At 45.5% G+C, this 27,709-nt stretch overlaps 1 protein-coding gene across 3 annotated transcripts in view; it reads left to right on the forward strand.

Moving 5' to 3' along the window:
* Nucleotides 1-27,709, forward strand: part of ROR2 (receptor tyrosine kinase like orphan receptor 2) — a 226,369-nt gene that overhangs the window by 151,112 nt on the left and 47,548 nt on the right. For all 3 annotated transcript variants that reach the window (XR_004443354.1, XM_033236791.1, XM_033236792.1), the window contains exon 2: nt 23,096-23,173. Coding sequence is in view for 2 of the 3 variants with exons in the window: in XM_033236791.1 (XP_033092682.1) it covers nt 23,096-23,173 (78 nt within the window). In the remaining variant the exon portion in view is untranslated. The remainder of the gene's footprint in view (nt 1-23,095; nt 23,174-27,709) is intronic.

Genomic DNA, 27,709 nt, shown 5'->3' on the forward strand with positions numbered 1-27,709 from the left:
GAGCAGTAAACCATGGAAACATGGCAAGACAGAGGGGTTTGGGCTAGGGTGGCTAATTACGGAGAAGTGTCCAGTTAAACTCCATGCTTTGCATTCTTTACATATAAAAATGATGGTGGGAGCAAAAATGTAAGTGGGGGCGGGAGGGGTGAGATTCTGTTCCCTCTGTAGGTTTCATGCGTGCCCATAGGTGGCAGAGTTCCTGGGGGCTCTTCCTAGCTGCATTCGTCTCATATCCTCATTTCTGCAAAACTTTCCCCTCCAAGAGCAGAGTGTTCCAGGCCTTTTCTCCTCATCCGCTTTTTACGTGGTGTCAGACTTGGCATCTGTTTTGGTAAATATTTTAAATAGGGCTGAAGCCCTTGAAGGGCTCCTTGCTGTCTGCGAGCCGATGTGTGTAGAGGAGCCGTGTGTTTGCACAAATAATGAGTCTCTTTGGAAGCGTGACTGTGAACTTTACTGTGGCCTCGTAACTACATGTGAAGCCCACTGGGAATGGTTTGGAGGACAGCAGCGGTGCATGGACGTGATGCCCGCGTGCTGTGCCCTGGTCCTTCACCCCTTCGCATCTTCCATCCTGATCAGGAAGCTAATCTGCCTCAATAGCCTCGGTTTTGTGTTAGCATTTTTAATACAGTGAGCTCAGCAACTCTCAAATTAGAGACCACAGAGAAGGAGGGGCCACAAAGAAATCGCTCCCTTCCTTGTGACAGGACACGTGTGTCCTCAAGGAGTTGACGTTTCTGGGTATCTCAGGTCTCTCTCCAGCCAGCAACTGTGGTGTTCTCATCATTGGCCAAGAGAGGTGCTGGCCAACAGTACTTTGCAGTACACTGCAGATGACAGTGATATCTGCACTGGTATTCTCTGGTCTTCTTCTTCTTTCTTCTTCTTTCCTTCTTCTTCTTCTTCTTCCTTCTTCTTCTTCTTCCTCTTCCTCTTCTTCCTCCTCTTCCTCTTCTTCCTCCTCCTCCTCCTCTTCCTTCTCCTCTTCCTCCTCCTCCTCTTCCTCCTCCTCCTCTTCCTCCTTCTTCCTTCTTCTTCCTTCTTCCTCCTTCTTCCTCTTCTTCCTTCTTCTTCCTTCTTCCTCGTCTTCCTTCTTCTTCCTCTTCTTTCTTCTTCCTTCTTCTTCTTCTTCTTCCTTCTTCTTCCTCCTCCTCCTTCCTCCTCCTTCTCCCTCCTCCTCCTTCTTCTTCTTCCTCTTCCTCCTTCTTCCTCCTTCTTCTTCTTCCTCCTTCTTCTTCTTCCTTCTTCCTTCTTCTTCCTCCTTCTTCTTCCTCCTCCTTCTTCTTCCTCCTTCTCCTTCTTCTTTCTTCTTCTTCCTTCTTCTTCTCCGTCTTCTTCCTCCTCCCCCCCCCCCTTCTTCCTTCTTCCTTCTTCTTCTTCTTCCAGAAGAAACTCCGGACACGTCTGAACATCAGAAGGAACAAACTCTGGACACACCATCTTTAAGAACTGTAATGCTCACCAGTAGGGTCCGTGGCTTCATTCTTGAAGTCAGTGAGGCCAAGAACCCACCAATTCCGGACACAATAATCCCTGCTGGGCTGTCCTATGTGTTGAGGGGAGTGAGCAGCATCCCTGGATTCCACTCATGAGAGGCCAAGGGCCACCTCCTCAGTCTGATCATCAAAAATGTCTTGGGCTTTGGCAGTGTCCCCTGGGGCAGTCATTGAGAACCACTGGAGTAGAGGAAAGATACCTTCCAGAAGGCGGGGAGAGAATTGCAGCCGAAAAGGAAACTACTCCGTCACAACTTGCTCCACCCCACACAGGGGGATTCGGAACAAGAAAAGGAACAATGCCACGTCAGAGTGACAGGGCGCGAGGGGCATGTGTGAGACAGAGTGGGTGAGGAATGGGTCTTTCTGTAGCTTGGTGTTTCTGTTTGGAAAATTCTCAATCGCAAGTCTCCAAGAGGATGCTGTGTCTTTGTGAAGGTACCTGCAGATGCACAGGGTCAGAGCGTCTCTACTGGGTGGTGTATCTCTCACGCCTGCTTCTCCCATCCCAAGGGTCACCCACCTCACAAATACAGAACTGAGTCATGGCGGAAAGAACAGAATTTCCTCCACACTTCGTTCTGGCAAGGAGGGTTTGATGAAAGTAGAGCACAGAGCTGGAGGATGAGAGGGGATATCTCACACTGAAAAAATTCATGAACAAGATAGCAGGGCCTAGTGTGTCAGCCCCGCCCACTAGCCCAGGGCGTCAGCCCCGCCCACAGAGCCCAGGGCGTCAGCCCCTCCCACAGAGCCCAGAGCCTCAGCCCCGCCCACAGAGCCCAGAGCGTCAGCCCCGCCCACTAGCCCAGGGCGTCAGCCCCGCCCACAGAGCTCAGGGCGTCAGCCCCTCCCACAGAGCCCAGCGCGTCAGCCCCGCCCACAGAGCCCAGAGCGTCAGCCCCGTCCACTAGCCCAGAGCGTCAGCCCCGCCCACAGAGCCCCGGGTGTCATTCCCCACCACCAGTCCCAGGGTGTCAGCCCCATCTACTGACCTAGGCTGTCAGGCTCACCTACTGAATCCAGGATGTCAACCCCATCCACGGAGCCCAGGGTGTCAGCTTCCCACCCAGGTACCCAGCCATAGCTTAGTTACACTGGAACCTCAGATAGACATTATCACAACAACTGCAGAAGATAGATCTGGGAAGACACCAAAGCTGTAGAGTGAAATGTGCCTTGAGAATTTGGAAGGAAATGGTAAAACATGTGAAAGTGTTTTTTTTCCCTGAGACAAGGTCTCACTCTGTTGCCCAGGCTGCAGTGCAGTATCGCCATCTCGGCTCACTGCAGCCTTCACCTCCCAGACTGAAGCAGTCCTCCCACGTCAGCCTCCAGAGTAGCTGAGATTACTGGTATGCATTACCATGCCCAGCTCATTTTTGTAAATTTTTGTAGAGATGAGGTTTTGCGGTGTTGCCCAAGCTGGTCTCAAACTCCTGGGCTCAAGCAGTCCACCCGCCTCAGCCTCTCAAAGTGCTGGAATTACAGGCGTGATTCACTGTGCCCGGCCAAAAGTGTTCTTTAGAAGCATACAGATCTTCCGTGGGGAACGTGTTCAGTCTCAAGTGAGCCCTGCACCGATGCCCAGGTCCTTTGACCCTTGAAGTTTTGCTCTGGTTTTCTTCAGGTGCGGACTCCTCCGGCTTGGGATCTTTGCCTGGGCATGGCACTGGCACTTGTTCTTTTCATGAGGTCTCATCTTCCTCCAAGTCACCTAACACTATGAGGATGGCATCACCGGGAGCCTCTGAGTCAGGGCTCATGGGTGTGAGTGTGCACGTGTTTCCTAGGCTGTCCCACCTGTATGTACGTTCATGCATATTTTTGCCATAACAGAGGTTCCTGTGTGCCATTTGGTTGTTGAGGCAAAAGTGCTTTAAAATACCAAGCTGAGAGTCTCCCTTCAGCCTGGAGAAACAGGAGGCACTTCACCCAGTGGTAATTACCCATGACATGATGCCATGATTGATTAGTTTAGGGCCTCTGGCTGTGAAAATAAAAAGGCCTCAAGGAAAAGCTTGGAAACAACCATGATTTATGAGTTTATGAGTCTCAATTAGGGAAAACAATGTATTGAAAAATGTTCTTTTTTCTAGGGGCGTGGGAAGTAAGCAGTGTCTGGTGATATGATTGCTAACTTAATTCATTCAATAAATTCTTCTAAAAGAAGAAAGCTTAGAAGTGACTACTCCATTAGTTTAAAGAAAAAATTCATAGTTGGCAATTACATGTATTTTTATGATAATCACAAACAGTAGTTTAAATTGCTTAAGTATATTCAACATCATTGCCACAATACAGTCACCATAAAATACACATTTATGTCATCATCCCAAAATTCTCATTCTTCTTATTGTAGAAATCAGACATCATCTAATGGTACCGAATATGGAAAGATGGTGGATGGAAGATGATCAGAAAATAGAACTTAAAGACTCTGTCTCATATTAGAAATGCATGAGGTGATTAGAGGCAGAGAAATCTAAATGCAGCTACATATAGCTTCATGCAGTTGGTATTTTGTTATATAATGCATTACTTTTTTTTTTCTTTTGAGATGGAGTCTTGCTATGTTGCCCAGGCTGGAGTGTAGTGGCACCATCTCAGCTCACTGCAATCTCCACCTCCTGGGTTTAAGCAAGTCTCCTGCCTCAGCCTCCAGAGTAGCTGGGATTACAGGCGCCTGCCACCACACCCAGCTAATTTTTGTAATTTTAGTAGAGACTGAGTTTCACCATGTTGCCCAGGCTGGTCTCGAAGTCCTGACCTCCAGTCATCTGCCTGCCTCAGCCTCCCAAAGTGCTGGGATTACAGGTATGAGCCACCGTGCCTGGCCTATAATACATTAATACTTTAAAATGTTAAGAGAACTAGAGAATCTCATTAAAATCAGAATTTCCAAGGTGAATTATTTTATTTTACTTTTTTTATTAGAAAAATTAAACTAGTTTTTTTTTTTTTTTTTTTACTTGGAAAAGAATGCCTAAGGAGAATCGCTTGAACCTGGGAGGCGGAGGTTGCAGTGAGCCAAGATCGTGCCACTGCACTCCAGCCTGGGCCTGGGCGACAGAGACTCTGCCTCAGGAAAAGAGAAAAAGAAAAGAAAAAAGAAATGCCTAAATGTGCGAAAATACTTCAGACAGCAGCTCACCGGTTTCCCTCCCTAAAGCCTCTATATGGATTTATTTCATCTGGGATGTCTGGTGACTGTAACAGGTCAAGAAGCTACATGTGTTCAGGAATGGCATGAAAGGGACACACCGTGGTTCTCGCCTTGCTTTACTTACTGGTGAGTCTGCTGACTTTCTGCATCTCACGCACAGATTTACTTCAAGCTGCAAGCCCAGTGCAGTTTGGCAATTAATTCAGTGGTGATGGGGTGACAATAGAAACTTAGCATTGTTTTGAGAGTTAAACAAAATAACTAAGGAGAAGTGGTTTAGCCAGTGCCCAACACTCAAAACTTGTGAATATTGCTGTCCTTATTGTATTTTTATTATATCCATGTTATCTATTACATTTAACAATTGTGTGTCTATACTATAATTTGTTAACGAATTTGGGCTTGATTGGTATTTGGATAGTCTCCCATCTTTTGCTGTGACAATCAGAGCTGGAACAAGCATCCTTATAGTTGCACCTCCAAATAACCTGGAAGATAAAGTCCTGGCTGTGGAACTGTGCGTAGGCACATGGCTGGTTTTGGTAGAAGTCCTTATGGTGCAGCAGAGATTTTGAGGCATCGTTCACACCATGGGCCAGGCCATAGGTATCTGCCTCCCAGCCCTTCCATTGTCACGCATGAACTCTCTCTCTTATTCCAGTTTACCTCTGTTTAATTAGCACTGTAGTTTTGAACCTTTTCATATTTATTAGCTATTGCAATTTATTTTTATGTAAACTTTGTGTCCTTTTTTTTTTGAAATGGAGTCTCTCACTGTTGCCCGGGCTAGAGTTCAATGGCACAGTCATGGCTCACTGCAGCCTCCACCTCCCGGGTTCAAACAGTTCTCCTGCCTCAGCCTCCTGAGTAGCTGGGATTACATGCACCCGCCACCACATCTGGCTAATTTTTTGTATTTTTAGTAGAGATAGGGTTTCGCTATAATGGCCAGGCTGGCCTTGAATCCTGACTGCACGATCCAACGACATCGGCCTCTCAAAGTGCTTTTGGTTTTCTATTGGATTGTTAGTCTTTTTTCTCATTAATGAACAGAGCTCTTCACTCATGGTTTTGTATTATATGTTTAAGTCTGTGATCATTTGGAATTTACATTTTTATGAAGAAGGAGATAGGACTTCAGCTTTATTTTTTTCTCAAATAACTGTCCTGTCCCAATGATTTATGGATTCATCCTTCATCTTCCCGTTTAGTTGAAAAATTGTTTTATTAATAGTCTTTGTTTTCATACATATTTGGATCATTTCTGTATTCTCAACTTCCATCCTATTGATCTGTCAATCCATGTGTTAGACTTTAGGGAGTAAAAGACATTACTCCAAGGAAGATGTGCTGTCTGTATTTTCTTGGACTTTCATGTCTATATTCATTAGAGATATTGATGTATAGTTTTGTTTCCTTCTATGTTTTGGTCTGGTTTTGGCATTAGAGTAACACTGACCTCATAGAATAAGTTGGAAAGTATCCCCTCTCTAGGAAGCGACTATGAAGGATCGACCTTAACTCTTCTCTAAACATTTGGGAGAATTCACGAGGGAAGCCTTTTAGTCCTTTGTGTTCCTTTCTGGGAGGTTTTTTGTTTTTTGTTTTTTAAAATAAATTCAACCTCTTTACTTAATATAGATCTATTTAGATTTTCTATGTCTTCGTGAGTCAGTTTAGTGGTTTTCATTTCTGTAGCAATTTGTCCATTTCCTCTAGGTTATCTGATTTGTTGGGACAAAATTGTTCTTAATATTCCTTTATCGTCCTTTTTATTTCTGAAAGTCATAGTAATTCCTGCCTTTCATTCCTAATATTAATAATTTGAGACTCTTCTTGGTCAGTCTAGCTAAAGGTTTGCCAATATCTTTTCAAAGAACCAGGTCTTGGCCGGGCATGGTGGTTCACGCCTGTAATCCCAGCACTTTGGGAGGCCGAGGTGGGCAGGTCAGGAGGTCAGGAGATTGAGACTATCTTGGCTAACACAGTGAAACCCAGTGTCTACTAAAAGTACAAAAACTTAGCTGGGCGTGGTGGTGGGTGTCTGTAGTCCCAGCTACTTGGGAGGCTGAGGCAGGAGAATGGCATGAACCCAGAAGGCGGAGCCTGCAGTGAGCCAAGATTGCGCCACTGCACTCCAACCTGGGCAACACAGCGAGACTCTCTCAAAACAAAACAAAACAGAAAGAACCAGCTTTTGGTCTTACTGATTTATCTCTGTGTTTTGCTGATTTCTATTTTATTTATCTCCCTTCAAATCTTTGTTATTTCCTTCCTTCTGCTAGCTTTAGGTTTAGTTTGTTCTTCTTTCTCTAATTCCTTAAGGTGTAAAGTTAGGCTATTGATTTAAAATCTTTTAAAAAGTAGACTAAAAATTTAGAGCTATACATTTTTCTGTAAGCACTCTTTTAGCTGTGCCCTTTAACTTTTATGTTGTGTTTCATTTCTGTTCATTCCAAAGTATTTTCTAATTTTTTTGTGTGTGATTTCTTCTGTGCCTCATTGGTTATTTAAGAATGTTTTGTTTAGTTTTCATATATTTGTGAATTTCCCAGATTTTCTTCTGCTGATTTCTAATTTCTTTCCATTGTGGTTAAACATACTTTGTGATTTTTAATCCTTTTAAATGTATTAAAGGTTATGTTAAGGCCTAGTATCTTGGAGAATGTTTTATGTGCACTTAGGAAGAACGTATATTGTGCACTTGGGGTGGAGTGTTCCGTTTGTGTTGTATCTAGTTGGGTTATAATGTTGTTCAAGTCTTCTGTTTTCTTACTGATGTATTGCCTAGTTCTTCTGTGATTGAAAGTGAAGTGTTGACATCTCCAGTTCGTGTTGAATTGTCTATGTCTTCTTGTATTTCTGTAAGTTTTCGCTTCACATGCTGTGGGCGTCTGTTGTTAAGTTCATACACATTTATAATAGATTGATGAGTTGACCCTCTTAGCAGTATAAAGTGTCCTTCTTTGTTTCTAGTAATGATTTTTGTCTTATACAATCATGCCTCTCTTAACGGTAGGAAAGTTCTGAAAAATATGTCACCAGGCGATTTTGTCATTGTGTGAGCATCACAGAGTGTATTTACACAAACATGGAAGGTTTAGCCCACTATACCCCTAAGCTATATGGTAGAGCCTATTGCTTCTAGGCTGTTAACCTGTACAGCATGTTACTGTACTGAAAATTACAGGCAATTATAACACAGTGGTATTTGTGTATCTTTCATATCTAAACATAGAAAAGGTACAATAAAAAGGTAGTATAAAAGATTTAAATGCACCATCTGCATAGGGCACTTACCACAAATGGAGCTCGTAGGACTGAAAGTTGCTCTGGATGAGTCAGTGAGTGAGTGGTGAGTGAATGTCAAGGCTTAGGGCATTACTGTACACTGCTGTTGATTTTATAAACACTGGACACTGTTTATAACAAAAATTTGTTTCTTCAATAATAAATTAACCTTAGCTTAAGGTAACCTTATTACTGTATAAACTTCTTAGTTTTTTAATCTTTCTTTCTGTTGTAATAACACTTAAAACACTAATACATGCACAGCTGTACAAAGTTTTTTTTATGTTTTTATTCTAGAAGCTTTCTTATTTTTATTTTTTTTAAACTAAAAATAAAGGCACAAACAGACACATTAGCCTAGGCCAACACAAGGTCCAGACCATCCATATCACCGTCTTTCACCTCCACATCTTGTGCCACTGCAGGTTCTCAAGGACAGTAGCACGCATGGAGCTGTCATCTCCTGTGATAACAATGCCTTCTCCTGGATACCTCCTGAGGGACCTGTGGGGGCTGTTTAACAGTTAAAAGTAAGAGTACACTGTAAAATGATGATAGGAAGTATAGTATAATAAGTACATAAACCAACAACACAGTCCTTTATTGTCTTTATCAAGTATTATGTACTGGACATAATTTTATGTGCTGTACTTTTTTTTTTTTTTGAGACGGAGTCTCACTCTGTCGCCAGGCTGGAGTGCAGTGGCACGATCTTGGCTCACTGCAGTCTCCTTCTCCTGGATTCAAGCTATTCTGCCTCAGCCTCCCGAGTAGCTGGGATTACAGGCTCACGCCACCACACCCAGCTAGTTTTTGTGTTTTTTTTTAGTAGAGATGGGCATTTCATCATGTTGGCCAGAATGGTCTCGATCTCCTGACCTCGTGATCTGCCCTCCTCGGCCTCCCAAAGTGCAGGAATGACAGACATGAGCCACTGCACCTGGCCTGTGCTGTATTTTCATACGACTGGTAGAGCAGTGGGTTTGCTTAGACAGCATCACTATAAGCCTGTGAGTAGTGTATCACACTACAGTGTAACTAGGCGATAAGAATTTTCCAGCTCCACTGTAATCTTATGAGACCACGGTTTATATATGGTTTGTAGTTATGGAGCACATGACTGTAGTTTTATTTTGTCTGATACTAGTGTAGCCACTCCAAACTTCTCATGGTGGTTGTTTTATGATACATCTTTTAAACCTATTTGTGTTTCTGAATTCGAAGTGTGTTGCTTGTAGGCAGCCTATGTTTGGGTAATTTTTTAAAAAAATTCATTCTGCCAGTCTTGGTGTTCTGATTTGTCTTTTTTACCCACTTACATTTAAGTTACTTACCAATATGGTACGCTTTACTTCTATCATTTTGCTACTTGTTTTCTGTATGTCATAATTATGTCTTTTTTATTTCTCTATTCCTGCCCTTCTTTGCATTAGATAGTTCTTAATATACTTTTAAAATTCCCTTATTATTTGTTTATATATATATTTGATGGGATTATTTTCTTAGTGGCTTCATCTTAAATTTTTAAAAATCTAGTTTGGATTAATACTAACTTAGTTTTGGTAGTATACAAAAATTTTTCCGCAAAATATCTTGCTTCCCTTCCCTCTCTTTTGAACTATTAGTATCATAGACTTTATATCTTATGTGCTATTAGTCCATCAGCACGGTCTTACAGTGGGGGCTTAATGCAGTAGTCTTTTAAAACAAGTAAGTGAATAAAAAAATTACAAAAAAAAAAAAAACCATGTTTACATTGTCTTTCATAGTATCTACTTAGTTACCTTTACTGGAACTCTTTTATTTCTCTCTTCATGTGAATACAATTCCTATCCAGTGTTCTTTTATTTCATCTTGAATGACTCTTGACTGTTTCTTACAGGGTAGTCTGCTAATGACAGATTTTCTCAGTTTTTAAATATAATTTTTATGTAAAATTGATGCAATAATTCTGTATTTTTATGAGGCACAGTCTGATATTTTAGTGCACGTATGCATTGTATAATAATTAAAATGGGGTAAGTACCATGTCCATCACTTTAAACATTTATTTCATTGTGGTGACAACATTCAAAAACTTCCCTTTTAGCTATTGTGAAATATACATTACATTGTTACTCACCAGAGCTCACTCTTTGTAACTGTAACTTTGAACCCATTGACCAACCTCCCCTGATCCTCTCTTGTCCTTCCCCTACCCAACCTTTAGTGGCCACTATTCTACTCTCTACTTCTATGATCAACTTTTTTAGATTGTCCTTCATTTCTGAAGAAGAGTTTGTCTGGATATTGAGTTCTTTTTTTTTTTTGAGATGGAGTCTCGCTCTGTCACCCAGGCTGGAGTGCAGTGGCACCATCTCAGCTGGCAACTCTGCCTCCCAGGTTCAAGCAATTCTCTACGTCAGCCTCCTGAGTAGTTGGGATTACAGGTGCCCGCCACCATGCCTGGCTAATTTTTGTATTTTTAGTAGAGATGGGGTTTCATCATGTTGGCCAGGCTGGTCTTGAACTCCTGACCTCAGGTGATCTGCCCACCTCGGCCTCCCAAAGTGCTGGGATTATAGGAGTGAGCCACTGCGTCCGGCCTGGATATTGAATTCTTGATTGAAAATCTTTTTTTTTTTCTTTCGCAACACTGTGGTTGTGTTGTCTCCCTGGGTTCTGACGAGAAGCCAACCTTTAACATTATTGAAGATCCCTTTTACAAGATAAACTGCTTCTCTTGCTGCTTTCAAGATTCTGTCTTTCAACAGTCTATGATGTGTCCAGTTGTAGATATCTTAGAGTTTATCCAACTTGGAGTTCTTTGAGTTTCTTAAATGTATAAATTAATACTTTTAACAAACTTGGTGAGTTTTCAGTTACGTTTTCTTCAAGTATTTTTTTCTCCTTCTTTCTCTTCTCCTACTAGACTCCTATTATGTATGTGTTGGTATTCTTGATAGTGCCCCACAGGTCTCGTAGGCTCTGTTCATTTTTCTTCATTCTGTTTTCTTTGCAGACTAGACTATCTCTGTTGACCTGCCTTCCAGTTCGCTGATTCTTTCTTCTGCCAGCTCAAGTCTGTTGCTGAGTCTGTCTAGTGAGTTTCACTTATGACACTTTCAACTCCAGAATTTTTGTTTGATGCTTTTAATCACCTTATTACTATTCTCTGTTTAGGAAGATAAAGGTATTGTAATCTAAAATTCTTCAGATAATCCTTTTCTTTATTTTTTTCAACATATTTATAACATCTTATTTAAAGTCTTTTGTTGTGTGGCTGGTTAGCTCAGTTGATTAGCATGTGGTGCTGATAAAGTGTTTGTCTGTTAAGTTCAAAATCTTGGCCACTTTTTCCCGCATTCTGTGCATGTGACATACTTTCCTGTTCCTTGGCATGTCTTGTAATTCTCTGTTAAAAACTGGACAATTCGGGCAGCAAATCCCCATACCCTTCAAAGTTTGTTGTTGATACTGTGTTTTTTCTTTTTCATTTGATGGTTGGTGGTGTTTGCCTTGTTACTGTTAGTTTAGCAGCTTTCCTTTACTAGTTCTTTGGTTTATGTATTTCCTGTAATGTGTGACCACTAAGTTATCTGCTAACTTTTGAAGTTCTTTTTATATTTATTTATTTATTTGTTTAAGACAGAGTCTTGTTCTCTTGCCCAGGCTGGAGTGCAGTGGCCCGATACCTGCTCACTGCAGCCTCCTGGGTTCAAGTGATTCTCCTGCCTCACTCAGCCTCTTGAGTAGCTGGGATTACAGGCACCTATGACCACACACGGCTAATTTTTGTATTTTTGGTAGAGATGGGGTTTCACCATATTGTGCAGGCTCGTCTTGAACTCCTGACCTCGTGATCCGCCTACCTTGGCCTCCCAAAGTGCTGGGATTACAGGCGTGAGCCACCACGCCCAGCCTCTTTTTGTTTTTAAATCCTGGATTCTGTGGGGTCACAGCCGAGCCAGTATAATTGTATATAATTAGCCAGTCACTGATCAGATTTCCTTTCCATACATGCCTTGCCTGTGTTTCTGACACCTTTCATCAAGGATCTGTACGAGACAGACTCGGCATGCTGTCCAGCTTCAGGGAGTTTGTAAGACGGCCTTAGCTTTCATTTCCTGATTGCACAGGGTCACAGGGTCTCATGGTCACCCAGAGAGGAGTGACTGTGGTGTCCTGTCCTTTCCCAGGTCTTTTTGGGGCATGCATACAGCCTCTTCGCTTCCCGAGGAATGTGTCAGAGCTTTTGAAGTTCCGTAGCTCCTCTGATTCTTTAGGACTTCCTTTTAAATTCAGGGTCAAGCTCATGTTGACTTCAGTTGTAGTCAGCTCTAGGCAGCTGAGGTTGCCAGCAGTTTGCTGTGGTTTTCATAATGCCCCAGGGGTATCTGCCACCTGCCATCTACCCTACCCCTCCGCCCCCAGCTGAGTTCTGAGGCGAATCTAGAGATTTCCCAGAGTGCTGCAAGTCCAGACACAATGTTGGCTCTGTTATGGGGCCCGTACTTTTCACAGAGCTCCAAGTGCGGAGTCTCTCGCTGTCTGTGAGGTTGGTGGCCATGGCTACTTCACCACTGAGCTGGGGAGGGAGGGCAGTGGGAGCAGCCCAGGTGAACTGGTCACAGACCCACCTTCTTATCAGGGTTCAGCAGGCTCCCTTCAGTAGACAGTTTTCACTTCATATTTTTGTTGGTGTCAGCAGCGAGCAAGTTCATCCTAGATACCATTCTACCACTCTGGAAATGGATTCTCTAGTATATTGCTTGTTTATTTATTTGTTTATTTACTTATTTAGAGACAGAGTCTTGCTCTGTGCCTAGGCTGGAGTGCAGTGGCATGATCATGGCTCACTGCAGCCTCGACCTCTCAGACTCAAGCGATCTTCTCACCTCAGCTTCTGGAGTGTCAGGGATCACAAATGGCACACCACCATACCTGACTCTTTTTTTTTTTTTTTTGTAGAAACAGGGTTTCCGTATGTTACTCAGGCTAGTCTTGAACTCCTAGGCTCAAAGTGATCCCCCCAAGTGCTGGGGTTATAGGCATGAGCCACTGGTGCTAGCTATATTGCCTTTTGAGTCTGGCTTCTCTCACTTAGTGAAATGTCCTGGAGATGCTTCTATCATGTGGATGTTGTATCCATTGGCTCTTTCAGTGATTGAGTAGCATATGGTAGAGTTTTAAAGTCATGGGAGTTTCTTTGGAGTTGTAAAGATATATATGCTTATGTAAAAGGGGATGTTATCAGAGAGACGGTGGAACCTTGGGCCTGCCAGAGCTCCTGGAGAATTTTGGGGCATTTCAGGTTACAAGGCAGTGGAGCTGGTCAGTGCTGTCTAGCATTGTGGAGGAACAGGAGCCCATGCCCTGCAGCAGATCTCAAGGGCCACAGAGCTGTGTCGCAGGGACTCTGAACTGTGACACTGTCATTGTGTCACAGGCATGACCCCGCATCTGGAGCAGATATGAGTCCTGGGCCCAGCCTTCAGACTGTGAGCCGAAACTCAGAGACTCCTCGTGCAAAATGAACATGATGGTGGTCACCAAAGTATTTGTTTACTCATCAGATATTTTTTGAGTGCCTGGTGCATCTTGGGCTCTGTTCCAGGGGTAGGACAGGTCACCATCACGTAGACTCTGGAATTTGCATTCTGATGCAAAGACAGACAGTGAACCAGATGCTTGTGTGCACACACACAGTGCTCTGGAAGGAAATACAGCAAGGCAGACAGCAGTCTGACAGTAGAGCGAAGCAGTCTTCAGGTTGTTCAGGGGAGGCCTTGGGTAGGAACTAACACTGAAACGGGCCTGAACCAAGCGAGGGGTGAATCACATGCACATATGGGGAAGCATTTTCCAGGCAGAGGGAAGAATAAATGCAAACTGCAGAGGAGCGGCTAGAATTGGAGCTGAGGGAGGGAGAGATGAGGAGTGGAGGCCACCCCAGGAGCAAACTCGTGTGTGTGTGTGTATACCCATGTCCATGTGTGTAGGGCTAGTGAAGGGAACTAGCTTCTCCTCTGAGTAAGTGGGAAGATGCTGGAAAGTACTGCGTACAGGAGTATTTATTCACTCATTCATTTGGCCACCTAATGAGCGACTTGCATGCTGCTCTTCAGGTGCTGGGGATAGCAGTGAACACACAGATAGAATCTCCTGGCCCCATGAAGGCAAGACAGAAAAATAGTCAGTCATCTCATGGAAGGCATTAAGGGAAAAGTTCAACCGAAAAGTTGGGAGTGGTTAGGTTAGGACTGTGTGTGTACATGTGGAGGGATGTATTTGACATTTTGAGTAGGGTCAGGGAGGGCCTTGCTCAAGGATGTAATGTTGTATGAGAAAGATTTTTTAAAATGTGGTAAACTTTGTAAATGTAATTGATGTCTACAAAAGGACATAAATTGCCAGCGTATATAGTTTGATAAATGTTGACGTGGTATATACACCCACCTAACAGCAGCCACTCCAGCAACTCCCAGCAACCTGCTCCCCCAGGCGTTGAAACCAGCTGTGTTCTGACTGCCATCCCCACGGATGACGTCTGCCTGCCTTTGAACTTAGTGTGAGTGGAACTGCACAGCACGCATCTTTGTGTCTGGCCTCCTGCACCCCACCTGATGCGTCTGAGCTTCACCTGTGTTTTGTAGGTAAGAGTGTTTGAAGCCCCTTTGAGAGGCTTCCTGTGGCTGCTGCATGGAGAGCAGGTGGGTGTCAGGGGCTGCTGCAGTCGCCCCCAGCATGTTAGCAGGGCAGGTCCTGATACCTTCTGCAGATAGAGCAAACAGCATTTCGTGATGGATTGGGCTTGGGATTTGAGAGGAAAGGAGCCAAGGCTAACTCCAGCCTTGTGGCCTTAGCTGGGAGCAGGGTGGAGTCAGCACTGATGCAGCTGGGCGGCCCGCCAGGGCACAGGTGTGTAACGGGAGGCCGGACTGCGGCATGGACAGGTCAAGCATGGTGCCTCCTGGACACGCAAGTGGAGGTGTGGGCAGGTGGCGGGATTTCTGAGTCGACTTTCAGGTGAGCGGTCTGGCCTGGGCAGGTGGTTTGGGAGTTGTAGGTGTTCGGGTGTTATTTAAAGCAAGCCTTCAAGGAGTCAGGATGGAAAAAGAGGAAAAGCTTTTCCATTCAGAGGACTGGAGAGGAGGAGAGACTCGCAAGCGGGCGGAGGCAAGAAAAGATCCAGACGTGGGCAGCGGAGTGGGGAGGTTGTGAGCGGTGTGCGTGGAATGGGGGCTGTGTGAATGCTGAACAGGGTCGTTACCCACAGCGGTCAGGCTGCAGAAGGCCGGCGCCGCCTCCATCCCTGGTGTGCCCTCCAGGCCTGACACGCAGAGCCGCGGAGTGGCACTGGTGTAAATATTATGAGAAAAAGAAATGTCAGCCAAAGAGGGAAGAACTGAAAAACTCATTTGGGCACAAGACTAGGCCTAGGGAGGGGCCGCAGCTGCGGCGGAAACCCTGGAGGGGTGAAGTGGGAGGACCGCTGGTCTCAGCGGATGGCTGTGAGGGTTGGAGGCGGCTTCCATATAAGTGAGAGTTGGCCTTAGAAGGGAGGCGTTTGGGGCACTAGAGTCACTAACTTGGCAGCTCCTCTAGCATGTGGGCAGTCCCAGCACACCTGAACTTAGCCCAGAGAGTCTATCCATCCCTTCTCAGGGCGGCACTCGCTGTCCGGCTGAGCCTTGCCGTTGTGAGTCACTCTCAAGTCAGCACTACATTTTGAAGACAAATGATGCTTCCCCTTATAGGCTGAATTGTGTCCCTCGAAAATAGAAACACAGGAGTCCTAGTCCTCTGTGTCTCAGAATGTGCCCTTATTTGGAGATCGGGTTTTTACGCAGGTAATTAAGGTAAAAGGAGGTCATCAGGGCCCTCCCCCATGGGACTGGTGACCTGTAAGAAGAGAGATTTGGACGGAAGGACATTGTGCATGGAGAGACAGGGAGGAGATGGAAGGAGAAGCCACCGTCTGCAAGCAAGGAGTGACCTGTGGCAGATCCTCTCTCCCGGCCCCAGAAGGAACCCGCCCTACTGACACCTTGATCCTGGCCTTCCAGCCTCGTCAACTGTGAGACAAGGCATTTCCATTGTTTAGGCTGTCCCATCTGTGGGGCTTTGTTGTGGCTGCCTTGGGAAACTAGCGCAGAAGCCACCTTAAAAAGAATCACTGCTATTTCCTGTGATCATATCAGACATTGACCCCCGTTTAATTCCAAGACTCCGAAGCAAACTCTGGCTGCCACAGAATGTTCTGCTTTTGAGCCCCCTCTGGGTTAGCCTCTGACCACATAGCCTGGGACCTGGATTCCTGGTTGATGGAGGTGGAGCCTGCTCCAGACCTGGCCTTAACTTAAAGCCAGCTTGTCTAACCCACGGCACATGCAGCCCAGACGGCTTTGAATGCAGCCCAACACAACTTCGTACACTTTCTGAAAACAGTATGAGGTTTTTTTTTTTTTTTTTTTTTTTGCTATCAGCTATCGTTAGTGTCAGTGTATTTTATGTGTGGCCCAAGACAATTATTATTCTTCCAGTGTGGCGCAGGGAACCTAAAAGATTGGACACCCCTGAAAAGCCTTAAGTGAATGGAAGACATCTGCTTTCGTTGCCAAAGGATAGTGCAGTTTCTTTCCTAATTAGGGTGGGTTTTTTTTTCTTTTTTACATCCCTCCCTTTAATTAAAAACTCTCCAGAGATTCAAGGTGAAAAAGTAACCTTTTGTATGCATGGGAATAACGAATATTCCAGAGCTACTTCTTTGAATCTAGATGAAAAGATACAATAAACCTGGAGCCTTTACTTAGCATTCCTGTTTGCTCTTTTTCTGCTGGTCTCGGTGCCGAAACAAGCAGCCACTTTAGAGAAAGCCTCAGCTCCCTGTCACAGTGATGAGGGGATCTCACCTTCTCACTGTATCTGGTGGGGGTGGAGGTGCGGCATTTGGCCTCCCAGGCCCGCCGGGCTCACCGCTGCCAGGGCTGTGGACGCTGGGAAGAGAGGAGGTCTGTGAAAGGCCTCAATTCAGCCGCCTGAACGGCCTCTCTCCCCCTTCAGCTAAATATTCTTTTGGCCCCTGACAGTGGGCTTTTGTTGGGGGCTCTGGGGGCTGTCAGAGACAGAAAGTAGAAAGAGCTTTATGAAGGCAATATTGAAGGGAGTTCGGCTGGTACGTTGACTCACTTGGGGGTTAATACGTTTGCTGTAGAAGTGGAATCGAAGCAAAGTTTAAATTGGTGAAACGGTTACTCCATTTTCAAGTGGTTGAGTTTTAGCTCCCTATTTCCAAAGTAGAGTTAAGCCAGCCCTTGAAGGAATATAAGACCAGAGGCGAGTATTTACTCAACTCAGAGTTAGAAATAATGAAAATAAAAAATTACAGCCTGTTAAGACCACTACCAATTAGGTACTGGCAGCCCACCTTGAATGCTGTTTGGTTTTCTAGCTGCAATTAAAACACAGGGTGCAGTGTCTTAGTAAAGCATTGCCCGAAACAGTGTCAGGGCTCTTTGCTGTTGACATACTTCTCCCGACCCAGGTCCCAGACTAATAATGGGCTTACCCTTTCACAACTTTATACTCTCCTCCTTCCCAATTTTTAACTTTTCTACCTTAACTGTTGCCTTTCTAGCATCATGGGTGTTTTTGATCTGACCTGTTGCCGAGCTGAGTAGCTCTTCTGGAACATGAGTGACATTTGCACTTGTAAGTGGGCCAGTGGGTGCACGGAGTGTGCTTGCAGCGTAGCTCGTTGTGAAATCTATCCTTGCCATTCATTCAGGGGTGTCTGGTTTGCAGCACCGCCACCTTCTCAGGCTGTGCTTTTCCCTGCCGTGACTTCTGTTCTTTCACACATCCTGCAAATTATACCTTCACATGAGGACAACCAAATCCAAGAATGCCAAGCTCTGGTGAATAAAATAACCTTACTAATTAAAAAGAGACTGCTTTGAAGTTGTCTGAACATTCTGAAGACTGCATCTAATTACATCACAGTAAGCATACTGATTCAGATCAACAGGTGAAGAGATGAATGGATGAAAAGTCTGAATAGCAAAGCACGTTTAAAAGAAACACAAATCAAAACCAGAATAGCACCATGGGCTCAAATCCAAGGGCATAGGTAAAACTTCATTAATAAATGCTTGCTTAATGGCATGTCTGCTGTTAATGAGAGAATGATTGTGATACTGAAGGTAGTGCCTGGGAATCAGAACAGACGTGCTTGCTACTTCACAGATATAAATGTATCTTTTTTTTTTTTTTTTTAGATGGAGTTTCGCTGTGTCACCCAGGCTGGAGTGCAGTGGCGCAATCTCGTCTCACTGCAACCTCCACCTCCTAGGTTCAAGCGATTCTCCTGCGTCAGCCTCCCAAGTAGCTGGGATTACAGGCACCTGCCACCATGCCTGGCTAATTTTTTGTATTTTTAATAGAGATGGGGTTTCACCATGTTGGCCAGGCTAGTCTCAGACTCCTGACCTCAGGTGATCCACCCGCCTCAGCCTCCCAAAGTGCTGGGATTATAGGCGTGAGCCACTGCACCTGGCCTGGTTATGTAATTTCTAATTATTCAAAATCTGCACCTCCAGCTATTGCAGGCCTGATGTGAATCTCTTAACAGCAACCTGGCATCATCAGTATCAACAGTGAACCCTTTCACTTTGGCCATTCTGTAGACACCAATTGGTTCAGCCTGGAATATACAACACATTCGTAAAGTGCTTCCAAGAATCTGCTACAAATTCCTGCCTAAGAGCTGATGTCACCATGCCAATGACAATTCCTGTAGGACTCAGCTAAAAAATCCAACATTCTCCAAAATGTTTTAATTTCTAAATATTTGCCACCGTGCTGTCTAAATCATTGAATAACATATTAAATCCAGTGAATTTGTGTCAGATTCTGTTCATAGGGTTAGGGTACACACTTGGCTTTGAGGCCATTTACCAGGGATTGCACCATTAAGAATGTAAAGTATTGGCCGGGCACGGTGACTCATGCCTGTAAACTCCTAGCACTTTGGGAGGCTGAGGTGGGTGGATCATTTGAGGTCAGGAGTTTGAGACCAGCCTCGCCAACATGGTGAAACCCTGCCTCTACTAAAAATAAAAAAATTAGCCGGGCGTGGTGGTGGGCACCTGCAGTCCCAGCTACTCGGGAGGCAGAGGCAGGAGAATCACTTGGACCCGGGAGACAGAGGTTGCAGTAAGCTGAGATCGCACCACTGCACTCCAGCCTGGGCAAAAGAGCAAAACTCTGTCCCCCCCAAAAAAAAAAAAAAGGCCGGGCGCGGTGGCTCAAGCCTGTAATCCCAGCACTTTGGGAGGCCGAGACGGGCGGATCACGAGGTCAGGAGATCGAGACCATCCTGGCTAACACGGTGAAACCCCGTCTCTACTAAAAAATACAAAAAAATTAGCCAGGCGAGGTGGCGGGCGCCTGTAGTCCCAGCTACTCGGGAGGCTGAGGCAGGAGAATGGCGGGAACCCGGGAGGCGGAGCTTGCAGTGAGCTGAGATCCGGCCATTGCACTCCAGCCTGGGCGGCAGAGCCAGACTCCGTCTCAAAAAAAAAAAAAAAAAAAAAAAAAAGAATGTAAAGTATTTGGAGGTAGATGTTTTATGCAGTTCTCTACCTGTGAGACTTGGTTTTAAGGGATTGAACAAGGTGATAGAAATGTGTAATTGTTCTTCAGTAAACTTTCTACTTTAGTTTTAGATTTATAGAAAAGTCGTGATGGTAGTACATAGAGCGGCCACACACCCCACACCCAGTGTGCCCTGTTGTTAACACCTTACCTTGGCGCGGTACATTTGCCGCATAATACAGGTGCATTATTCTTGACTGATGTTCACACTATTCATTTCCCCTGAGTTTTTACCTAATATCCCTTTTCTGTTCCAGGGTCCTGACCAGGATACTACGTTATATTTAGTCTTTGCTTCTAGACTGTCGTGTGTATTTTTGACATGGATAAAACTAGATATTGAACGTGCCATTTCATTATACCAGCCACACTTAAATTTTTGTTTCATATTAAATGTTTTCCTTTCTTTAAAAAGTATCAAAAAGCTAAAAGGAGCTTATAAATCACCACTCCCCTACCGACCTACCCAAGGGTTGAGTTTCCTTCTGGCTTCACCTCGCCACTCTGTGATGTTTTTACAGTGAAAATGACCCAGTTCCAACAGAGAAAAGTCAGGGCACTGTGTCTGTCGTACGGATGACATTCTTGATGGTCGTGTAGGGCACACTGACGAGCATTTTACCCAAACGAAGGTCGTGTGGTTTGGCTAGAGTGGGGTCCTCATTTTCAGGAGAAAAATATATTGAAGTCCTGAGGAGTCAGGACAGATGAATCGCCTCTCAGAATCTCTTTTCTGGTGGCCCAGAAGGCCGTGTGGCCTCTCTGTTGCTCCACCAGCTAAATCCAGGCAACTAACCAGGATAGGGACCTTGCTTGGTGAACCCGTCATCTAGCTGGGGTGCAAGGGTGCCTGCACCAGGTGAAAACCAAACAGGCCTTTATGTAAAGAACGACTCAGCACAGGCACCTAGGAGATGTTGCAGGGCGCACCACCGTGATGAGTCACCAGCCATATTGGGTTGGCAGTCACCACCGAGGCAGGTTGTGGTGGTGTGAGGCTGTCACAAAGTCATTGGGTCAGGAATGGTGATAGCGCTTTAGGTGCAGAAGCATGTGCTCAGTACGTGTGCCCAGTGCAACATCCATTGTGATGGCCCCTAAACTGGCCAAGTTGAAATCATTCCCCGATCTTCCGAGTAGCCAGCCATTCCTCCCGGCTTGTGTGCAGCAGGAGTGGGGGCGTGTGCAGGTCTCCCCACCAGGCGAGCCTGGCTGCTCCTAAATTGCCCCACCTTGGGAGCAGCAATCCTAGTAGCTCTGGCATTTTGGGGTAGTTCCTCCCTTTCATACTTCAGTCATCTCTGAGGCCTCACGTACGTTCTCCACATGCCCTTCTCCCAGCCCCCCCAGTCTGGGAAGTGGTCTGAGCGAGCCTTATTAATGGCCTTGTTTATTAATCCCCTGGTACAGTATGCTTTCTTCTTCTTTTTTTTTTCTTTTTGCTACTACAGGGCATGCATTTTAAAAAGTATAATTATAAAATTGATGCTTGTTCAAAATACTGCATATTATATGATTTCATTTATAGAAAATGTCCAGAATAGGTAAACCCATAGAGGCAGCAGATTCGTGGTTACCAGGGGCTGAAGGAGACACGATAGGCTTGGCGGGGGGATGACTGCTAATGGGAATGAGGTTTTCTGGGGGAGATGATGAAATGTTCTGGAATTTCATAGTGGTGATCATTGCACAACCTTGAGAATGTACTGAAAACCACTCAATTGCACACTTTAAAATGGTGAATTTTATAGTGTGTGAATTATATCTCACACACATTAAAAAATTGATACTTGTTCACAGTAGAGCCATTTACATTGAAATAAAAGAAATTTAAATGACCTATAATTCCAGATAACTAATAGTAACATTTTGATGATGATGATGATGATGATGATGATGATGATGAGTGTGTGTGTGTGTGTGTGTGTGTGGCAGTTTCGTTATTATTGTTTCCATGTTTTGTTTATTTTGGCGGAAAGGTGGTATTCTTAGCTCTTTTACGGGTTAGGAGAAACCCTGTTGGGTTCTGCTGAAAACACTGAGCCCTGTTTTCACTTGTACCCATCCTACAAGTTCACATACTTCCTGTCACACTTTGCTTATCAACTTTAGAAGGCTGCGGTATCTGGAGTGAGCCCAATCTATGTAGTATAGGGAGACGACACTTTAAAATTTCAAGATATAAATGGTGTCTTAGTTTCTTAGATTAGCAATAACAACCTAGTTTTGTTGAAACTTAAAGTGTCAGTTCTAAGGGTCTCGTGATTGGACATGCTGAGTTTATTAACCGCATTTGACTGGCAGAGGAAGTGAAATTTCCACACGTGAAAATGCCTCCATTTCTGAATTAGAAACTGACTTGGGAAGAGCTAGGACTCTTTTTCCACAGGGAAATTGGGCTAGTGAAGCTTATTTTTCTTTGGGGTATGTATTTATTTGAGTGTTTCACACCATTTGTCAATTTCTAAGCAGTTAATAATTTTTATGTCTCTTTTCGATGTGTGTATATAGCGCAAGTATGTTTGATTTCATGTGGTCTCTCTACATTTAAACAGTGCTGAGTGATGGTGTGTGTAATGTGCTGATTTAAAATTTCAAATCCAAACTGAAGTCTTTAATACTTCAGCAGAAATCCATGGATCGCCTTGCATAGCTGACGCCAGCCTCTGTTCTGTAGCAGAAGGTGCTTCTGTCTAGGTTTCCATGATGGAACCACTCCTCCTCCCCCAGGGATGCAGCACCGGCTGGCCCCATGTGGTTTACCTACTGTTGAGGAAGAGTAAGACACACACAACTGCTAACCTGGGGAAGAATGGTAGGATTGCTCTGGGAGAGGTGTGTGGTTTGCAGGGAGACTTAGAGAATAGAAACGTTTCTTCTAAATGGTTGCTCATGGACATTTTATGAAAGATGGCTCAGGGCTTGGCTTTTGCAGGGAGGGTAAATTTGAACTAGAAATGATAAGAAGAATGGAAGTGAAAAGCCACAGCACCCATTTATGTCCTTTACATTGTGGGGTGGGTGCTTGGCTGCTGCCACGGGGTCTGGGGATGGGGAGGACAATGAGTTGCTTAAGAAATTCTCCAACTCTGAATTTATTACCCAATTACCAGGACCTCCATCTGGAGGGCAGCCTGCGGCATCTGGCTGCAGAAATGTTTGATTTTGCCAGCCAGTGCTTTGGTTTCTTTCTCTGCCTGTCCCTCCCGCTCTCTGTCCCTCTCTGAATGAAGCCCAGGCTCCACTGACTTATTTCCATACCTGTTTTGCAAAGCCCCCACATTTGCTATTCTTGGGATAAGCTTCAAAGTCACTTTTACTGTTACGTCATATCTTTATATCACTATAAAATCCCTCTAGAGGTTACCATAATGTCTTATCCCTCTGTGTTTTCTACAAATACTGCGTCGTTTTGCTAGAATGTCATTGTCTTTGCATAAAATTAAAGGCTCCTGAAAGGAAAACTTGTTTAATACCTATCCTGGTTTCTTTTTCCCAGGTGAAGTGGAGGTTCCGGATCCGAATGACCCTTTAGGACCCCTTGATGGACAGGACAGCCCGATGCCAACTCTGAAAGGTGAGCTGGGACATGCGGGTGCTCTCTGTGTTCTTGGAACGCCTGTGCCCAGGCTCATCTTGCCCCGCCGTTGCCTGAAGGAAGGCGCTGGGGGTCCTCTGGCCCCTTGCTGCCCCCTGGTGGTGGGCATGGTGGAATGCCACCTTGATTCCTGTGTTTCTTGACTTGGAGGGAGGGCATTGAGGGCCTGTTGGGGCCACAGGTGGGAGGTGACATGCAGGGAGGTGTGGGCGGACAGATGGCGGCCTGGCAGATGGGGAAGGGGCTTGAGCAGAGCCTTAGGAGCTGGATTCCTGTTGCAGGTGACTCCAGAGGTGTGTGTGCGTCTCAGTGGGCAGGCGGCCCTCCTCCTCTCAGCCACCTGGAATCCTGCCTTGTGGCTTCAGCTCTTCCCCTGGGTCTGTGGTCAGAGCCGGGCTCCCTTGGCACACCTTGCTGGAATGCACCATAGATTTGTAGGGTGGATAGAACAAGTTTCCCCCGGATGCAGACCTGTGGCTTGAGGAAGTGATGCATTTGCTAATGCATATAGTGTCACCTCATAGCCGCAGATAGCCTGTCTCAGTCAGCTCGGGCTGCCTTAGCAAGCACCACAGACCGGGCAGCTGAAACAACACACACTTCCTAGTTCTGGAGGCTGGAGGTCCAAGATCAAGGTGCCAGCACAGTTGGGTTCTGGAGAGGACCCTCCTCCCGGCTTGCAGACAGCCGCCGCCTTGCTGTATCCTCATATGGTGGAGAGAGAGAGGTCCGTTTGATTCTCTTCTCATAAGGACACTAATCCCGTCCTGGAGGCCCCGCTGAAACCAGCCCAATAGTCCTATAGGCAGTGCTTTGGGATAAACAGAGAACTTGACCCTGGTCTTAAAGTTTGAAACTTACATTTGTTTTATCTTGAGTTCCTTCTTCAGGAAAAGGATGCCCAGACCTCTCAAAAAAAGTATGGAATCATGCTTCTCCAGGCCCTCCTTCATCATGTCTGCTTCTGTACCCCTCCCTAGTTGCTGTTTTCTCACACATAGTTACTTTTCTTCTCTGGTGTATACACCCCAAGTTTTAGTCCATCGGGGAGATGGCTTTGAGACTGAGTTCTCATCTCCTTGACTGCAGCACCTGATTAAAGCCGATTAAAGCCCCTTTCCTTGGCACTGCTTGTTTCAGTGATTGGCTTTCTGTGTGGGGAGCAGGAGGACCTAGACCGAATCCCAGTGTTTTCGTAACACCCGCCTCATGACCTCATCTAATCCTGATTACCTTCCAAAGGCCTCACCTGCAAATGTCATCACATTGAGGGTTAGAGCTTCCACTTACGGGTTTGGGGGACACAAATGCTCAGTCCATAACAATCAACTGCCGGAACAGCCACTTTATTTCTGTCCAGTCTACAGAGTGGCTCTGCACAGCATCCGCATGGAGGTCAGTTGTTTAAAACCAAGAGCAGGTGGAGCTCTGCCCAGCATGCAGGGTGGTGGTGAGGCTGGTGCCTGGTGCTTGGAGGCTTCCTTAAGAGGATTCCGTCCTCTGTAGGATGTTAAATGTAGAAAACACATGCTCTGAAAGCTTGTTTAGCACACTGGCCTTGGGAACCACGTTTCCTTAGGAGTAAAAAGAATTTTTGATGGTTAGATTCTCAACTTGTTTCTCAAAAGCCTGACAACCCACAGTGCAGACAGACCACAGATGCTTACTGATTGCCCCCATAGCTGGCTCTGCATGAGATCCTAGGACATGGTGTTGGCTGAACTGTGCTCTTTGCTGTGTGGAGTTTGCAGGTCTGGGGAGAGTCAAGCTGTCAGGTCATTATGAAATTCTGAGTTGTGGCAAGTGACCTGAAGGAAGAGACCAGGTTTTGGGAGGGTAGAAGAGAAACGGGTCTCTTGATCTGGGGACAGATGGTTGTGCTGAGATCTGAAGAGTGGACGCTGGCCAAGTGAAAACGGGAGGGAAGTGAAGTGTGTGCCAAGCCCACTGGAGGCCCTGGGTCAAGCGGGACTTGGTGTTGTGGTGGTGCCGCAGGGCAGATGCCTGGCTTACGGGCTGGGGCAAGGTGGAGGTCAGAGTCAGCGGGGCTGAATCCCTGAATTTCAGTAGGGCAGCCAGGAGGCTTTTGAAATTCAAGTCAGTTAGAATAAATAAAATTGCAAATTCAGTTCCTTGGTTGTACTAGCTACATTTCAATTTGGCAAGAGCCTCCCACAAGGGGTAGCACAGATCTAAAATGTTCCAGTGTCACAGAAAGTTCATGGAGCAGCCCTGGGCTATGCCCTGCACAGCACTTTAGGTCCCGGAATTTGTGTTTCATTGTCAGTTGTTGAGGGCGTCTGGTCTGGGGAGTGGTGCAGTCCCATTCACTCTGTGAAAAAATCACACGGCAGCTGCAGGCACAGATCGAGGAGAAGCAGAGGATGCAGCTGAGGGGGTGGGGACGAGTGATGAGAAGCAGACAGGCCACAGTAACAGCCGAGAATCCAACTGGAGTCATTCCATAGACTCTGATATTTCCTTGGGAAAATGTATTGCAGTCCTTTGTTTCAGATGCGCTGCAAACCTCTCGCCCAGATGGGGAGCGTGGGGGCTTCCTGGTGGGCCTGGGGCGGGGCTGCGCTGAGGCTCCTGGAGCGGGGGCTGCAGAGGGCCTGAGACTGCTTGTGGGATGGGAGAGCTGTTCTTTAAGAGGAGTGGTCATAAGTAACCCTATGAGGCAGAAACAGCTGCATATTCATGATGCACTTAGGAAGATGCATTTGCTTATCAAGGTGAAAAAATGACCATCAGATGAAATTGAACAGAAAATTTTATTCCCTGGATGCTGCAAGCTCCCAGCTTTTATAAGTCAAATTCAGTGCCCTAAGGTGGGATTCTCTCACTTCCCTTTCTGGAAGTGGAGCAACTTCTCAAGCTTAGAATAGAATACTTTCTACTGTGCTTTTTGTTTGTTGGGATTTGATAGCCTCTTGACTTCTTTTGTTGTTGTTGTTAACCCACAAGCGATTGGGTTAAAAACCATGTGTGTTCAGTGCGTTCCCATGACCGAAGGAGCTGATTGATTACAGAGTTTGGAAGTTTGCCTTGGACCTCTCCAGAGCACAGAAATGCTGACGCTGAAGGTGGCCTCTCAGGTGGGCACATCTGTACATACATGCATGTTTATGAAAGGGTAGTTCAAAAAGAGAGCAAAGGACCACAGAAGGCCGGGCTGTGTTTCTTTGCAGTAGCAGGATAGTGGAGTATAGTGCCGCAGTTCTGAGCCTGGGTTTGCAGGAGGAAGGGCCTGGATAGATGGCGGCTTCACCCTTCCCCTGGGGCCAGGGCCTTGGGCATGGCACTGCTCTCAGCAGTTTCAAGATGGGAGTACCCCCAGCGTAGGCAGGATGAAAGGACTTGCTCAGCTCTCTGCAGGCACCCAGAAGCAGTAGCTGATGCTGGCGCCATTTGTTAGCATCACAATCATGATGATTTGTGGATCCATCAGCACCCTTAGTGGGACAGGATCCGTAGTGAACTGCCCCCCCTGCCCCCGCCAAAGTCTCAGGCTAGGGGCCCCAATCTTTCCCCTGCTCGTCAATGACCTGGTTCTGTAATGTGATTTTACTTCCTTTTGAGTTCTTGCTCTTGCACCGATGGAGAGTGACTCCACCCGTCCTACTCCTGGCCCGTTCCTCATATCATTTAGTAATAGAAGGAGTCGGCCTGGCAAAGCCAGACTCATTCGTCCTGTACATTTTTGCTCATAGAGCTTCTGGGAATGTCACGCGTGGCCACATTTGGCCTAATCACATGTGTAATCATAGCTGAATGTACTGTATTAGCTGTTTAACCCAATCATCAGTCATGATGTATAAACATCTGCAAAATCACTGGCAGGTGACATTGGCCTGTGGACCAGTTCATTGGTGATAAGACAGCTTTACCTTTGGCCAAGCAAAAGCGAATCCAAGAATTAGCTGGAAAAAGTGTTTTTGTTCAGATGTCGTGGGTCAGTATTTGAGATGAAGCTTATGTTTGATAGATGGTATCGAGAGAGAGAGAGAGAGAAGTTCCCAGAGCAAAAAGCCTATGTAGAGAAAGTGAACACCAAGGATGTTGTGATTTACAGATGAAAAGTTTGCCTTCAGTTTTCATATGCCAGAGTACTGTCGTTGTTTAAGACTGCAGGCGACTGTAGGACTCGGTTATAACCAGGTTAACATGTGAGTGGATATTTAACAGAGCTTTGTCTTCCCTTGTTACATTAGACATCCAGTAGACATACATACATACATGTTTTAGAATTCTCATTCTATTACTTACAGAGGCTTATATCTGACCTAGAAACCACATGCTTTTTTGTTCCAAGGCTGTGTTTTAAATGCACATGGAATACAGCTTGTGTTTTGTAAGATCAGTACTTTGGAATGTTTGTGGGAAGTGGATAATTTCTGAAGTTCGGGGCGGGGTGGTGTGGGCTTGCCTGTCTGCTGGCCTCCTGTTCTGGCTCAGCCAAAATAGACCCGGCGAGCTGTGTCTCTGTCTTTGGAGAAGAGCTGCTCCTCGTCC

Source organism: Trachypithecus francoisi, unplaced genomic scaffold, assembly GCF_009764315.1.
Source record: "Trachypithecus francoisi isolate TF-2019V2 unplaced genomic scaffold, Tfra_2.0 Lachesis_group16, whole genome shotgun sequence".
Taxonomy (NCBI): Eukaryota; Metazoa; Chordata; class Mammalia; order Primates; family Cercopithecidae; genus Trachypithecus; species Trachypithecus francoisi.